The sequence below is a fragment of the Salvelinus fontinalis genome, chromosome 2, assembly GCF_029448725.1.
Source record: "Salvelinus fontinalis isolate EN_2023a chromosome 2, ASM2944872v1, whole genome shotgun sequence".
Classification (NCBI taxonomy): domain Eukaryota; kingdom Metazoa; phylum Chordata; class Actinopteri; order Salmoniformes; family Salmonidae; genus Salvelinus; species Salvelinus fontinalis.
In genome coordinates, this window is record NC_074666.1 from 53,024,075 (window position 1) to 53,040,545 (window position 16,471).

General features: G+C 43.4%; 1 protein-coding gene across 5 annotated transcripts in view; it reads right to left on the minus strand.

Moving 5' to 3' along the window:
- Window positions 1-16,471, minus strand: part of LOC129821063 (SH3 and PX domain-containing protein 2B-like) — an 85,251-nt gene that overhangs the window by 11,024 nt on the left and 57,756 nt on the right. For 2 of the 5 annotated variants that reach the window (XM_055878319.1, XM_055878334.1), the window contains 6 exons: window positions 15,752-15,777; window positions 11,116-11,247; window positions 10,589-10,690; window positions 9,344-9,427; window positions 1,934-2,051; window positions 1,548-1,762 (listed from right to left, as the gene is read on the minus strand). In XM_055878319.1, coding sequence (XP_055734294.1) covers window positions 1,548-1,762; window positions 1,934-2,051; window positions 9,344-9,427; window positions 10,589-10,690; window positions 11,116-11,247; window positions 15,752-15,777 — 677 coding nt within the window. The other 3 variants (XM_055878342.1, XM_055878327.1, XM_055878352.1) reach the window with 3 other exon arrangements.

Genomic DNA, 16,471 nt, shown 5'->3' on the forward strand with positions numbered 1-16,471 from the left:
CTGTTAGAAAGCAGACTGAACCAGGTTTTCCGCGAGGATTATGCCTGTGCTTAGCTCTATTCCATGTCTTTCCCTAGTCCTTGCCGATGACAAGCATACCTATAACATGATGCAGCCACCACCATGCTTGAAAAGAGTGGTACTCAGTGTTGTGTTTTGGATTTGCCCAAAACATAACACATTATATTCAGGACATAAAGTGAATTGCTTTGCCCCATTTTTTGCAGTTTTACTTTAGTGCCTTATTGCAAAATGGATGCATGTTTTGGAATATTTTTATTCTGTACAGGCTTCTTTTCACTCTGTCATTTAGGTTAGTATTGTGGAGTAATGTTGTTGATCCAGCCTCACTTTTCTCCTATCACAGCCATTAAACTCTAATTGTTTTAAAGTCATTATTGTCATGAAATTTGGTTTCCATTGGGGGATGTCCTTTATTGTTACTATGTCCGTTGGTGCGTGCGAGTACCTGTGCTGTGTGTTTTGGGCTTTCGTGCCGTGTGAAAATCATTGTGCGCTTGTTATTTATTCGAGGGTACTCCTCACTCTTTTGTTTGGGTTTCAACCCTGTGTTTTGTTACGTGTTTGTTTGGTCTTCGTCCCCGTGCCTTTACACGGCACGCCGTAATTTGGGGCTTAATAAAAAAAACTTCTTACGCATTCCTGCGTCTGTCTCCCGACTCTTCATACCAGTGTGACAGTTAATTCCCTGGATGTGAGACCAAAGGGATAGCTGTAGATTAACTCTCCAGTAGGAGGTGCCGCCCAGCCAATTGTTTTATTATTATAGTGGATATAATGTTGAAAATCTGACGTTGTTTCAAAGGAAAACATTTCACATTTTCTACAAGGTTTGTCTGTTAAAATGGTTACCATGACATAATCCTGTGCTTAAAATGTCACCCTCAAAACAACAGTTGAGGACTTTTTGCAAATCCAACAGAGCCACGTCACAATACGTTGACAATTTACTTTGAAACAACATTGGTTCAACCAGTTGGTGCCCAGTTGGCAGAGAGCGAGAGAGAGATTAGTGAGTAGAGCGAGAGAGACCATAAAGAGAGTGAGGGAGAGAAAGAAGGAGCGAGAAAGGAGAGCGAGCGAGAGAGAGAAAGGATGAGAGAGAGAGAGAGAGAGAGCACTGTGTTCGACGTAGACTAATTCAATCTGGAGACTGGGGATTTCGGCTCTAACTCGATGTGTAATGCATCCTCACTAATGGAGGTGTAGTTGTGGAAAGCCTTCAGCTCCTCAATTACTTACACACTGTAGGAATAAAAGGGGGATGTTTTACATTACTCAGGCATTGATTTAGAGAGCCTCGCAGAGAAACCACTCTGAGGAAGGAGACTGAGGAAGGATCCCTCATACAGATGGGAAGTCTTGGTAACACTTTACTTAAGACTGCATGTATAATGCTTTATTATATCTTATAGGATTTATAATGCATTTTAATAATGCCTACCTGCAGGCATTAAGTAGAGCGTTACAGCTGTTTGTTAGTTGTTAAACTAGTTAGTAGTTTACATCTCCTAGTTTCTACTCACTGTGCTGCTTGGCAAAGGGGGAGAAGCCCTTGTCTTTCTGATCCTTGTTGTCTCCTCGGCTCTCCTTGGCTTGGTTCTGTTGACTCTGCTGCTTGGAGAATCCGTCCAGGTCGTTAGTGCTGGAGTGGCCCGCTGCCCCTGCCACCAGCTTCTGGCTCAGGATGTCGGCCTTCTTCAAGTAGGACGCCGGGGCCCAGCCCTCCTGTCCCTGGTACCTGTAGAGGGCAGCAGAGGTCACGTTCACAGTTTCAATCGAGAGAAACGATAACAACAAAGTCCTTATTGAGTACAAACGAGCAACCAACTCTGCTCCACACATTCATACACTCAATGAAATAACATGCATTCACTTTGTACAGACACACTTCTGGGGTATTGTGTTTTACCTGATCTTCCACCAGCCCTCAAGGTTCTTCTGCATGACCTCCACCGTCATGCCACTTTCTAGGTCGATCTCGTCTTGGTCTCGCGCTGCGTAAGGGTAGATCACTGTGTACTTCTCCTCTGGAAATGGCAAAGAACACATGACATTAGGTGATGTCTTTTTCATCTTGCATACTAACTTTTAAAAGAACGTCAATCAAGCAGATGGAGTCAACAACTTGGCAGGGACAGCACATTATGTAGCAACGCACATGCCCCGCCTACCTGATGATCGGTCTTTTTCAGCCATGTATTTCCTGTGTTTGAGGGGTGAATAATCCGCTTGTCACTTAAATCTTGCTGGATTAATTGCTTTCATTTTACTCATGCGACTCTTTCATACGCTTGCTTGTGCCTGTCGTTTTTTCATCCGTTTAATATTATGACTGGAAATATTTGTAACGACCTGTCAAACACACCCAGGTAATGGCTGAAATTGTCTCAATGGAATCCATTGTCTTTCCGTTGCATCTAAACTCAGCAAAAAAAGAAACGTCCCTTTTTCAGGGCCGTGGCTTTCAAAGATAATTCGTAAAAATACAAATAACTTCACAGATCTTCATTGTAGAGGGTTTAAACACTGTTTCCCGTGCTTGTTCAATGAACCATAAACAATTAATGAACATGCACCTGTGGAACGGTCATTAAGACACTAACAGCTTACAGACGGTATGCAATTAAGGTCACAGTTCTGAAAACTTAGGACACTAAAGAGGCCTTTCGACTGACTCTGAAAAACACCAAAAAAAAGATGCCCGGGGTCCCTGCTCATCTGCGTGAACAAGCCTTAGGCATGCTGCAATGAGGCATGAGGACTGCAGATGTGGCCAGGGCAATAAATTGCATGTTCATACTGTGAAACGTCTAAGACAGCGCTACAGGGAGACAGGACGGACAGCTGATCATCCTCGCAGTGGCAGACCACGTGCAACAACATCTGCACAGGATCGGTACATCCGAACATCACACCTGCGGGACAGGTACAGGATGGCAACAACTGCCCGAGTTACACCAGGAACGCACAATACCTCCATCTGTGCTCAGACTGTCCACAATAGGCTGAGAGAGCCTGGACTGAGGGCTTGTAGGCCTGTTGTAAGGCAGGTCATCACCAGACATCCCCGGCAACAACGTCGCCTATGGGCACAAACCCACCGTTGCTGGACCAGACAGGACTGACAAAAAGTGCTCTTCACTGACGAGTCACGGTTTTGTCTCACCAGGGGCGATGGTCAGATTCGCGTTTACCATCAAAAAAATGAGAGTTACACCGAGGCTTGTACTCTGGAGCGGGATCAATTTGGAGGGTCCATTGAGCACGTCTGGGACCTGTTGGATCGGAGGGTGAGGGCTAGGGCCATTCCCACCAGAAATGTCCGGGAAGTTGCAGGTGCCTTGGCGGAAGAGTGGGGTAACATCTCACAGCAAGAACTGGCAAATATGGTGCAGTCCATGAAGAGGAGATGCACTGCAGAATTTAATGCAGCTGGTGGCCACCCCAGAAATTGACTTACTTTTGATTTTGACCCCCCCCCCCCCTTTGTTCAGGGACACATTATTTAATTTCTGTTAGTCACATGTCTGTGAAACCTTATGTTCATACAAATATTTACACATGTTAAGTTTACTGAAAATAAACGCAGTTGACAGTGAGAGGACGTTTATTTTTTTGCTGAGTTTATAAGAACGCTAAAGCTACATCGGGGATAACGCATCGTCTCGACACATTACAAAAAAATTTCTTTTATTTTGATGGGTGTTCATTTTTGGTGGAATTTAAAAAGGAATAATTTAACAGTTTAATTTACAATTTAATACAGGAAAAACACTGGACGCTCTGTCCGAGGAGTAGGGTTGATCACAATGACAGTCAAGCACCCAAGCTAACTGGCTAACGTTGGCTAGCTTGTTGCTACTTCCAGACACAAATGAGAGAACACATCATTCTGATAATTTTACTCGCCCTAGCAGAGCTGGTTAGGCTGTGTTAATGGTGGTAATGTTTGTGTATATGGTTGTGTATATGGCTGTGTTAATGGTGTATATGGCTGTGTATATGGCTGTGTTAATGATTGTGTTAATGGTGTATATGGCTGTGTTAATGGTGTGTTAATGGTGTATACCCTCCGGAGTGTTGGTGACTAACTGCTGCTGGCAACAATTTAATGACGCTTTTTTGCCAACGTTTACTACGTTTAAATTCGTCAGTTATTCTGCGCTCTGGCACCGCCCTATGTCTGATCTCGCAAACAATGTAAAGCAGTAATCTAATGCCAAACGTGTAGTTTTTAAATTTGAGAGTATCCCGCTAATGACACAATTGTTGAATTATGCAACTGAACGTGATGACAACAGTAGCTAATGAGGCAGTCTAGACAGTGCAAGTATATGTAAATACAGTACACCTCATATCAATGTCACTCAGTAACCACGTTTTCTTCCACAGTTTTCTTTTTGCAACGAAAGAAACAGCTGTGATGAAACAGGAAATCTCGGTATAATTTGATAAATGCTGACACATTTGTTAGTTTGACATGGTAGGATATTTTTGTGTTGGTAAAATTAATTATGCGAGAAGTGGCGGTGGAAACGCCTTTTATGAGCAAATATTGATATAATAAACATCACATCGAAGTAAATAAGGAGTCACGCAATGACATGGTGTGTGGTCCTCCCACTACGCCTCGGGAAACCATGCTGTTTCTAGGCTACAGATTAAATAAATGATGAACACAGGGTGGTGAAAGTGCATGGTATGAGTTTGATGCTCCTTTCCAATAAATGTCCAGGGTCTTATTTTGGTGACATGAGGATAGATGCTTGACTACCGTCTTGACAAATCAAAACATTCTCGATCTTATCCATAATAATCTCATCATGTAGACTATCCTACCCGCACAGCCTACCGGTACTGTATCTGCAAGCTGTTCGCTAGAGTGCAGGTACAAAGACCCGAATAGGTACATTTGATATTTAACGCAACAGTTTTTGTGACAAAACTATCGGTAGAGTTAAATGCGATGGAAACACATTGGGTCTTTTATTAGGTACATGAAAACTTAAGCTGAAGTTGATTGTGTGTGCACTACATCACTCACTGATTTTTATTTGCAACACGTCAGTTTTGTATGAATACACCACTAGTGAGAAAATGTGCATGTTTTGGATGGAAAACTAAAAAAATGTTTGATTGGTAAATTAGTCTAGCCAGTTATCTAAACTCATAGTAATCAGTTGCATTTGATAGTTTTACAATTGTATAGAAATTAAGTAAATAAGCTGCAACTTTCTTTACATTTCTCGGATGAAATTTCTGAACCTAGTCTCCCACTATCTGCTAGTGGATGTAATGTATTAGCCCCTAGTAGACCATCCCCAGATCATAAACTAGTAATCAGTTGAACGCTTTCAGCGAGTGTTTCCTTGTAGACAGAGCCTGGGCGGGATCTATCTTGTAGAGTGAGAAAACATGCAGCACACATCATGCAACACAAAACATCAACGAGACAGAATTACAACTGCGCTAGCATTAGGACTTCAGGGCAATTGCACGGTAACATATTTGTGCTTTGACTCTGTCTTTTCACTTTAAAATGTATGCCAAACAAAAAAAAACATTGATATAAAAGTTTAACAATAGAACTATATCCACACGGACTACTTAACAATTTCGATTATTTTTTTAAAACAAAAAAACAAATTATGTGGAAGAACTGTGCATGTGCAAACTTTGGTAACAGATTACGGTAAAATCTCCCTCAGGTTTTCTTACATTTCTGCTCCAAATTACGATTCAAAGATGTCTGCAGAAAGAATGGGGTGTAAGCTACGAGATGGCACCTTTAGTTCAATATACACTGCGCAAAAAAATAAAGGGAACACTTAAACAACACAATGTAACTCCAAGTCAATCACACTTCTGTGAAATCAAACTGTCCACTTAGGAAGCAACACTGATTGACAATAAATTCCACATGCTGTTGTGCAAATGGAATAGACAAAAGGTGGAAATTATAGGCAATTAGCAAGACACCCCCAATAAAGGAGTGGTTCTGCAGGTGGTAACCACAGACCACTTCTCAGTTCCTATGCTTCCTGGCTGATGTTTTGGTCACTTTTGAATGCTGGCGGTGCTTTCACTCTAGTGGTAGCATGAGACGGAGTCTACAACCCACACAAGTGGCTCAGGTAGTGCAGCTCATCCAGGATGGCACATCAATGCGAGCTGTGGCAAAAAGGTTTGCTGTGTCTGTCAGCGTAGTGTCCCGAGCATGGAGGCGCTACCAGGAGACAGGCCAATACATCAGGAGACGTGGAGGAGGCCGTAGGAGGGCAACAACCCAGCAGCAGAACCGCTACCTCCGCCTTTGTGCAAGGAGGAGCACTGCCAGAGCCCTGCAAAATGACCTCCAGCAGGCCACAAATGTGCATGTGTCTGCTCAAACGGTCAGAAACCGACTCCATGAGGTTGGTATGAGGGCCCGACGTCCACAGGTGGGGGTTGTGCTTACAGCCCAATACCGTGCAGGACGTTTGGCATTTGCCAGAGAACACCAAGATTGGCAAATTCGCCACTGGCGCCCTGTGCCCTTCACAGATGATAGCAGGTTCACACTGAGCACATGATCACATGTGACAGACGTGACAGAGTCTGGAGACGCCGTGGAGAACGTTCGGCTGCCTGCAACATCCTCCAGCATGACCGGTTTGGCGGTGGGTCAGTCATGGTGTGGGGTGGCATTTCTTTGTGGGGCCGCACAGCCCTCCATGTGCTTGCCAGAGGTAGCCTGACTGCCATTAGGTACCGAGATGAGATCCTCAGACCCCTTGTGAGACCATATGCTGACACATGCACAATTGTGTTGTTTAAGTGTTCCCTTTATTGTTTTGAGCAGTGTAGTAACAGCACTGTACTGTACTATGCTATCCAAACTTGTGAAACATGCGTCTCTGATGGGCCGGACTGGACCAAATCTGAACCTATCTGTGGACGTTAATATCAAGGCCAGAGTAGACTGCCCAAATTTCAACGTCCATGGACGTCCAGTGTCAGTCGGTGCTCAGAGGGTGAGGAAACTGGTGATATTAATTGAAGAGAGAGAGGGAGGGGTTTTCCAGACTTTAACACTTAGTTTGACCACCAAACAACAGAAAGTCAAAGAAAACAGTTATGAGCTGGACACAGCAGTATGCCAGTGGAAGGGAGGACAGTAGCAGGTGACCCAACTGTGGTTTGTGACTATTATGATTTCCCATTGTAGCCAATGCAGGTGCAGTAATTCCGTTTAATTTTAATCACTTCATAATTCATAAACAGAATTTGCATCAGTAAAATCATTATAACTAATTGGTAGGTCTACCATTACTTGTTACTTCTGTGAACTTTCATTATCCTACCTCACAAGAGAGAAAATTGAAAATATATTAAAGATACCTTTGTATATACAGTGTATGTGGACACCCCTTCAAATTAGTGAATTTGGCAATTTCAGCCACACCCGTTGCTAACAGGTGTATGGAATTGAGCACACAGCCATGCAATCTCCATAGACAAACATTGGCAGTAGAATGGCCTTACTGAAGTGCTCAGTGATTTTCAACGTGGCACCATCATAGGATCCCACCTTTCCAACAAGTCAGTTTGTCAAATGTCTGCCCTGCTAGAGCAGCCCCCCCTCACTGTAAGTGATGTCCCATTCTGTGAAGTGGAAATGTCTAGGATCAACAATGGCTCAGCTGCGAAGTTGTAGGCCACACAAGCTCACAAAATGGGACCGCCGAGTGCTGAAGAGCGTAGCGCGTTCAAATCGTCTGTACTCGGTTGAAACACTCACTACCGAGTTCCAAACTGCCTCTGGAAGCAACGTCAGCACAAGAAATGTTCGTCAGGAGCTTCATGAAATGGGTTTCCATGGCTAAGCAGCAGCACACAAGCCTAAGATCACCCTGCGCAATGCCAAGAGTCCGCTGGCGTGGTGTAAAGCTTGCTGCCATTGGACTCTGGAGCAGTGGAAATTATGAATCAAGTTTCACCATCTGGCAGTCCGACGGAAAAATCTGGGTTTTGCGTATGCCAGGAGAACGCTACCTGCCCAATGCATAGTTCCAACTGTAAAGTTTGGTCGTGGAGGAATAATGGTCTGGGGTTGTTTTTCATGGTTCGGGCTAGGCCCCTTAGTTCCAGTGAAGGGAAATCTTAACGCAACAGCATATGACGTTCTAGACAATTCTGTGCTTCCAACTTTGTGGCAACAGTTTTGGGAACGACCTTTCCTGTTTCAGCATGACAATGCCCCCGTGCAGAAAGCGAGGTCCATATAGTAAAGGTTTGTCGAGATCGGTGTAGAATAACTTGACTGGCCTGCAAAGAGCCCTGACCTCAACCCCATCAAACAACTGTGGGATGAATTGGAAACCCGACTGCGAGCCAGGCCTAATCACCCAACATCAGTGGCCGACCTCACTAATACTCTTGTGGCTGAATGGAAGCAAGTCCCCGCATCAATGTTCCAGCATCTAGTGAAAAGCCTTCCCAGAAGAGTGGAGGCTGTTACAGTAGCAAAGGGGGGGACCAACTACATATTAATGCCCATGATTTTGGAATAAGATGTTCAACGAGCAGGTGTCCACATATTTCTGGTCATGTAGTGTGTGGTCTTTGGTAAAATAATTACAAGGCACTACGCAATATTTTTTTTAACTTACAAAAGGTAAACAATTTCTCCAAAGCTAAATATAAAAGTGTTTATTAGTTGGCAGGGGTCTGTATGTCAACATTATTGTGTTTTGATGTATTTCTGATTCCTTTTAATAATTTTCTGGTAGATGTTTTCTAAGATCCCTTTTCCATCCGTTTATTCAGAAATCAAAGCCTTTAATTATACCAAATTTTTAAGATGGAAAAAGGTTAAGATGTATCTATGCCTTCGTTTCCCAAAAATATAGACTCTTAGCTTCCATTTGACATGCTCCTATGAACTTCACATGTTGGTGCTCATGGCTCCTTTTACATGGAAATGCCCTTCACTAGCACCTACTTGTAACAGATTATGTTTTTATAACTAATCCATAACGGGTCCATTTTAGGTCTACTGAATTAAAGTGATTGTTTGTTACACAAATATTCTATTTAGAAAGAACAATCTAAAATGTCATATTTCACTGAAAGAACAGTAAAAGTATGAAACTGTTTTTCTCCACTGCATGCCACCGAGAGAACAAATCATACCAACATAAAGGTAGCATCCATTACAATCCATGCCACACATGCATGTCTTGCCTCACTTTTAGGCTTGGGTTGGTCATGCATGAGTTTTTCATGCTAAACATTACATTTTACACACAGATAGAGAAAAGGGAGAAAAGAGTCGTGCCTTGCCCAAAGCCTGTGCTGAACAGATCCCCTAACGTTCGCCGGCGGCCCACATGGCTCGGCAGTGACCAGTATCTCCGGGACACTGACAGCAGAGCACAGTGGGCAGCAGGAAATAAGTAAACAGGAAGTAAATACTCTGGCTTTGTGTTTGCTAGTTCCATAGAAAATTATAGAGGACTCTTCATTGTATATGCCCTATTATGGCGTCTGTGAGTGGCTTCTCCATTTTTAAGTATTACATTTTCTTTTTCTTCTACTTCTACGAGTTGGTAAACAAACTGAACGGGTGAATACTGCCACCTGGAGTGTGTTGTTTGAACAGGTACAGTATAAAGCCAAGGTTGGCGATTTAACTGCTACCTGCAGTTATGGAATGTTTGCTCACAAGCATAATTAATTGGCTGATCCCTCCTGTTGACCCAGGTGGAAATGTGTGTTCCTTCCTTAACCCATAGGAAGTCCCACCCAGTTGACTTCTTCAGAAGGGTGAAAGTCCTCAATGGCATTCCCCATGCTAAAAAGGGCATTTTGGCACTAGAGTCCTCTATTTATCTCTATGGTTGGTTGTAACACTGCGTTCATAACCAAAGGTGGAATTTACTACATACGATTGGGAACTCGCAATTACTAGTGGGAAACACATGTATCATCCTTAAGCTCTGACTTCTCCCACATTCTGACGTCACCTACTAAGGAAATTACCTTGATAACAGCATTTTCGGCAGTTAAAACAAAACATTATTTATAAAAAAAACTCTTAATATGGTTTTTGAACAGTATAATTTGTTTACAAGCATGATAACTGTATTTTTTTGTTTATGGTTGATGCAGCTTGTTGGCCATTAGCCAATTGGCATTTCTCAACAAGTTCAAAGCGCGTGATAGCATCCAACTTCACAACTGGTATTTACCACCTTCCCACTTGGTTATGAACGCAGCATCATCGACGGGCAGAGACAGGTGAAGGTGATAGACAGTCAGAGGTCATTTTCCCACATACAGTACGTAATGTAGCGATTTCAAGACATCCTGCTTCCAAGATTAATTCATTACAATTCCACATTTCTCCTACATTCTTAATCAATGAGGACACACTGTTTTGTGTCATAATGACTTGGCAGCAAACCTAGAGTTTTGACTGTGAGCTGCTCCTTATGGCTGCCAATGTGATCAGTAGTTACAGTAGGCCTATGTTTTGACTCTGAATGTGCCCTAGGGCAGTGCGACAGACGGAGCGAGTTACCTTCCTCGCCGGGCAGGGAGAAGTCGTCAGGGTCATCCTGAGCCTCCAGGCAGGTGGCAGGGACCCAGCCTTGGGCCTCGTCTGAACTAACAAACCACCAACCTGCACACAGAGAGCAAAACAAACACAGAAGAGTCCGTCACACAGCAGAGGCTCTCTCTAGGTCTTCTATTGGCCATGTCTATTTGGAAGGTTCTGAGGACAACGTGATAGCATTATGCTGCTGTTATTTGTCAGTTGTCTTGGTACACATTAAAGTACCTGTATCTCAGGTTCATTCAAGTATGATAACATTCGTTCAGTTGATTTGGGGGGGGGGGGGGGGGGGGCGTTTGAGACAGTGTGGTTGCTTTATAAAACACGTTAAGGCCGCCAGGACTCAGGTTGTCCCAAATGGCACCCTATTGCCCTTATAGTGGACTACTATTGACCAGGGCCAATAGAGCCAACACTATATAAACAAGTGTCATTTGGGACGCAGCAGTCATTTAGCTAAAGTCTGTCGCCATCTGATCCAGGTCTCGTACCAGACTCATTCTTCTCGATGACCTCCACCGTCTGTCCCACGTGCAGGCTGATCTCAGAGCTCTCCTGTTTCTCATAGTCAGTGACGGCCACATACTGGTCTAGGAGCAGAGGGTCAGCTGAGGTGGAGTCTCCTGCAGGGAGGGACACAGAGCACACATACATGTACAGTACCAGTCAATAGTTTGGACACACCTACTCATCCAAGGATTTCTCTTTATTTTTACAATTTCTACACCGTAGAATAATAGTGAAGACATCTAAACTATGAAATAACACAAATGGAACCATGTAGTAACAAAGTATTAAACAAATCAAAATGTATTTTATACTCTTCAAAGTAGCCACCCTTTGCCTTGACAGCTTTGCACACTCTTGGCATTCTCTCAACCAGCTTCATGAGGAATGAGGAGTTCCCACATATGCTGAGCACTTGTTGGCTGCTTTTCCTTCACTCTGCGGTCCAACTCATCCCAAACCATCTCAATTGGGTTGAGGTCGGGTGATTGTGGAGGCTGATGCATCTGATGCAGCACTCCATCACTCTCCTTCTTGGTCAAATAGCCCTTACACAGCCTGGAGGTGTGTTTTGGGTCATTGTCCTGCTGAAAAACAAATGATAGTCCCACTAAGCACAAACCAGATGGGATGGTGTATTGCTGCAGAATGTTGTGGTAGCCATGCTGGTTAAGTGTGCCTTGAATTGTAAAGAAATCACTGACAGTGTCACCAGCAAAGCACCCCCACACCATCACACCTCCTCCTCCATGCTTCACGGTCGGAACCACACATGCGGAGTTCATCCGTTCACCTACTCTGCATCTCACAAAGACATGGCGGTTGGAACCAAAAATCAAAAATTTTGACTCATCAGATCAAAGGACAAATTTCCACTGGTCTAATGTCCATTGCTCGTGTTTCTTGGCCCAAGCAAGGCTCTTCTTCTTATTGGTGTCCTTTAGCAGTAGTTTCTTTGCAGCAATTCGACCATGAAGGCCTGATTTCACACAGTCGATGTTGAGATTCACACAGTTGATCTTGAGATGTCTATTACTTGAACTCTGTGAAGCAAATATTTGGGCTGCAATCTGAGGTGTAGTTAAATCTAATGAACGTATCCTCTGCAGCAGAGGTAACTCTGGGTCTTCCTTTCCTGTGGCGGTCCTCATGAGAGCCAGATTCATCATAGCTCTTGATGGATTTTGTGACTGCACTTGAAGAAACTTTCAAAGTTCTTGGATTGACTGACCTTCATGTCTTAAAGTAATGATGGACTGTCGTTTCTCTTTGCTTATTTGAGCTGTTCTTGCCATAATATGGACTTGGTCTTTTACCAAATAGAGCCATCTTCTGTATATCACCCCTACCTTGTCACAACACAACTGATTGGCTCAACACGTTAAGGAAAGAAATGCACAAATTAACTTTTAACGAGGCACACCTGTTTATTGAAATGCATTCCAGGTGACTACGTCATCAAGGCAAATGGTGGCTATTTTGAATAATATAAAATATATTTTATTGATTTGTTTAACACTTGTTTGGTTACTACATGATTCCATATGTGTTATTTCATAGTTTTGATGTCTTTACTATTATTCTACAATGAAGAAAATAGTCAAAATAAAGAAAAACCCTGGAATCAGTAGGTGTGTCCAAACTTTTGACTGGTACTGTAGATCTGACCTCTCTACCAGCCACACCACACCGCAGAGAGCAGATGAAGAGGAAGCAGGCATGGTTTTCGACACGGAAGAAGAAAATGGTGGTCAGAGAGCAGAGGGAGGGAGAGGGAGATGTTATGAGAGACAACAGGATCGGAAGGAGGGTTATGCTAATCAACCGCGTGGCTGCCACAGAGATACAGAGACGACCCGCCACCAGGACACCCCGACACCTAGACTCCCACAATGCTGTAGGTTAGAACACCAAGAGGGCCTGCTCTGTAATGTGCCCTTGATGGGATGACAACCAGAGCTACCTCCGGGGATGCAGAGTGTGATGCACTCATACTATCCTCTAAATGCATAATTGTCCAGAGATTGAGCCTTGTATTTATACCATCCTGCATCAAGTCTCTTAAACGAGATATTATAGATTATGAAAACTGTCACGTCTGATACCCCAAGAGCCGACGACACAGAATGAGGATGGTGTTGTTGTTGTTGTGGCACAGCATGCACATCTATCAAGGTGACGATTATTTCCCACAACCAAGACAGGGTTGATTTCAGCACAGGAGCAAGGGAGTTGGGCGGGGTGTACGGTCAGACACACACCATCTGGTGCCCTCTTGACATAACACACCGCCATGCACATCACACAGAGTGAGCACCAAGCTTTCCCCACCCTGCCCTCTCGACCCCACCTGTCCCTAGCCTGGTCCCAGACCTGTATTTGCTTTAGCTTGATATAGAGACCGATGCGTTGGCTGAATCACATACAAGGCTATCCCTTCCCCCGCTCTACCCCGCACTGCCTAGGCTCACCTCAGAGCCACGTCCCAGCTAAAAGGCCAGACAGCCAAGGGCCCCTAACGGAGGGCTAGCAACCCACGTGTCACACACAAAGTATGGCCAAGCATGAGTCTGTTACTACCTCTCTTTAGGAAAGTAGTCGCTCTCTCCACAATCCCTGATGGAGGAAAATGAAGGAAATTGAAATTGAACATGGATGGAAAATATATGGGTTGGTTAGATGAAAAAAGAAGAGGCAAAACTCTGAAACAAAACACTATGTAGAAGTAGTGGTGTGTATCTAACTTCAAATAAATGTAATATAATGATAGACTTAGTCTTACATCTTTTATATAGCAATCTAGAGTGAAAATAATGGAGAGTATGAAACAATACAGCTAGAGGGCGCTCAAATCCCCATTTGAGAAATGTAGTCAGATGTATGCAAACACCACACAGGGTTTTTCTCTGCCAAAGGCAATAGGACCTCTGAGTTATACAGTCGTGGCATAAACTTTTGAGAATGAAACAAATACTAATTTTCACAAAGTCTGCTGCCTCAGTTTGTATGATGGCAATTTGCATATACTCCAGAATGTTTTGAAGAGTGATCAGATGAATTGCAATTAAGTGCAAAGTCCCTCTTTGCCATGCAAATGAACTAAATCCCCCCAAAACATTTCCACTGCATTTCAGCCCTGCCACAAAAGGACCAGCTGACATAATGTCAGTGATTCTCTCGTTAACACAGGTGTGAATGTTGACGAGGACAAGGCTGGAGATCACTCTGTCATGCTGATTGAGTTCGAATAACAGACTGGAAACTTCAAAAGGAGGGTGGTGCTTGGAATCATTGTTCTTCCTCTGTCAACAATGTTTACTTGCAAGGAAACACGTGCCGTCATCATTGCTTTGCACAAAAAGGGCTTCACTGGCAAGGATATTGCTGCCAGTAAGATTGCACCTAAATCAACCATTTATCGGATCATCAAGAATTTCAAGGAGAGCGGTTCAATTGTTGTGAAGAAGGCTTCCGGGCGCCCAAGAAAGTCCAGCAATCGCCAGGACCGTCTCTTAAAGTTGATTCAGCTGCGGGATCGGGGCACCACCAGTACAGAGCTTGCTCAGGAATGGCAGCAGGCAGGTGTGAGTGCATCTGCACACACAGTGAGGAGAAGACATTTGGAAGATGACCTGGTGGAAGGGCAGCAAAGAAGCCACTTCTCTTCAGGAAAAACATCAGGGACAGACTGATATTCTGCAAAAGGTACAGGGATTGAACTGCTGAGGACTGGGGTAAAGTCATTTTCTCTGATGAATCCCATTACCGACTGTTTGGGGCATCCGGAAAAAAGCTTGTCCGGAGAAGAGAAGGTGAGCGCTAACATCAGTCCTGTGTCATGCCAACAGTAAAGCATCCTGAGACCATTCGTGTGTAGGGTTGCTTCTCAGCCAAGGGAGTGGGCTCACTCACAATTTTGCCTAAGAATACAGCCATGAATAAAGAATGGAACCAACACATCCTCAGAGAGCAACTTCTCCCAATCATCCAGTAACAGTTTGGTGAAGAACAATGCATTTTCCAGCATGATGGAGCACCTTGCCATAAGGCAAAAGTGATAAGTGGCTCGGGGAACAAAACATCGATATTTTGGGTCCATGGCCAGGAAACTCCCCAGACCTTAATCCCATTGAGAATTTGTGGTCAATCCTCAAGAGGCAGGTGGACAAACAAAACCCCACAAATTCTGACAAACTCCAAGCATTGATTATGCAAGAATGGGCTGCCATCAGTCAGGATGTGGCCCAGAAGTTAATTGACAGCATGCCAGGGCAGATTGCAGAGGTCTTGAAAAAGAAGGGTCAACACTGCAAATATTGACTCTTTGCATCAACTTTATGTAATTGTCAATAAAAGCCTTTGACACTTATGAAATGCTTGTAATTATACTTCAGTATTCCATAGTAACATCTGACAAAAATATCTAAAGACACTGAGGCAGCAGACTTTGTGAAAATTAATATTTGTGTCATTCTCAAAACTTTTGGCCATGACTGTACTATGGCTGGACTCTTAAATACTGGTGCAGAATATGTTAATCCTAATCTATTTCACTTCAGTGCTCATCCAGATGATATTGCCCACATAAACGTATACCACAAACAATAATAACTTCCTTACCTGGCTTCTTCTTTCCAATGGGTTCCCTGTAAAGAGAGAAAAAAATCATTAAAATCAATTAAGAGGAAATATATAACTTGGACAGAGTGAGTCAGTAAAGGAATTTGGAACGTTTTATTACTTAGAAACACTTTGAAAATATTTCCACCTACGTAACAACGGATATATGTTTCTGAAAACTCTAAAAATATAAAATGTTAACCCTGTGAATAACCACACTGATTATATTTATTTCATTCAGGCATGTTTTGGGACTCACAAATCATTTGATCACGATTCAATCACATTCAAATCGCCGTTATACATTTGTTCTGCTAGTCATGCAGGCTCTAGTCTAGATGAGTGAAACTAAACTGGATGTCATAAGGTGAATGCACCAATTTGTAAGTCGCTCTGGATAAGAGCGTCTGCTAAATGACTTAAATGTAATGATGTAAATGTAAACTCTCTAAGATCCGTTACATATCTACAGATGTGTTGACCTTTGCTCCAGATGAGAAGGGATATGGTTGATAGTGAGTTTCTGATACTGGGCTGACTGAGAACATGATACTGTATCTGCTTTATCCATTTGGACTGCAATCCTCTATCCATTCTCATATGCGGTAGCCGATTTAATGTCCAGATGCCCAGGGAGACTGAGGTGGCTAATTCAGCCTGATTATCTGCTCTTTCTATACTCTCTCTCACACACACACAACTGTCCATCCTATTTTCCTC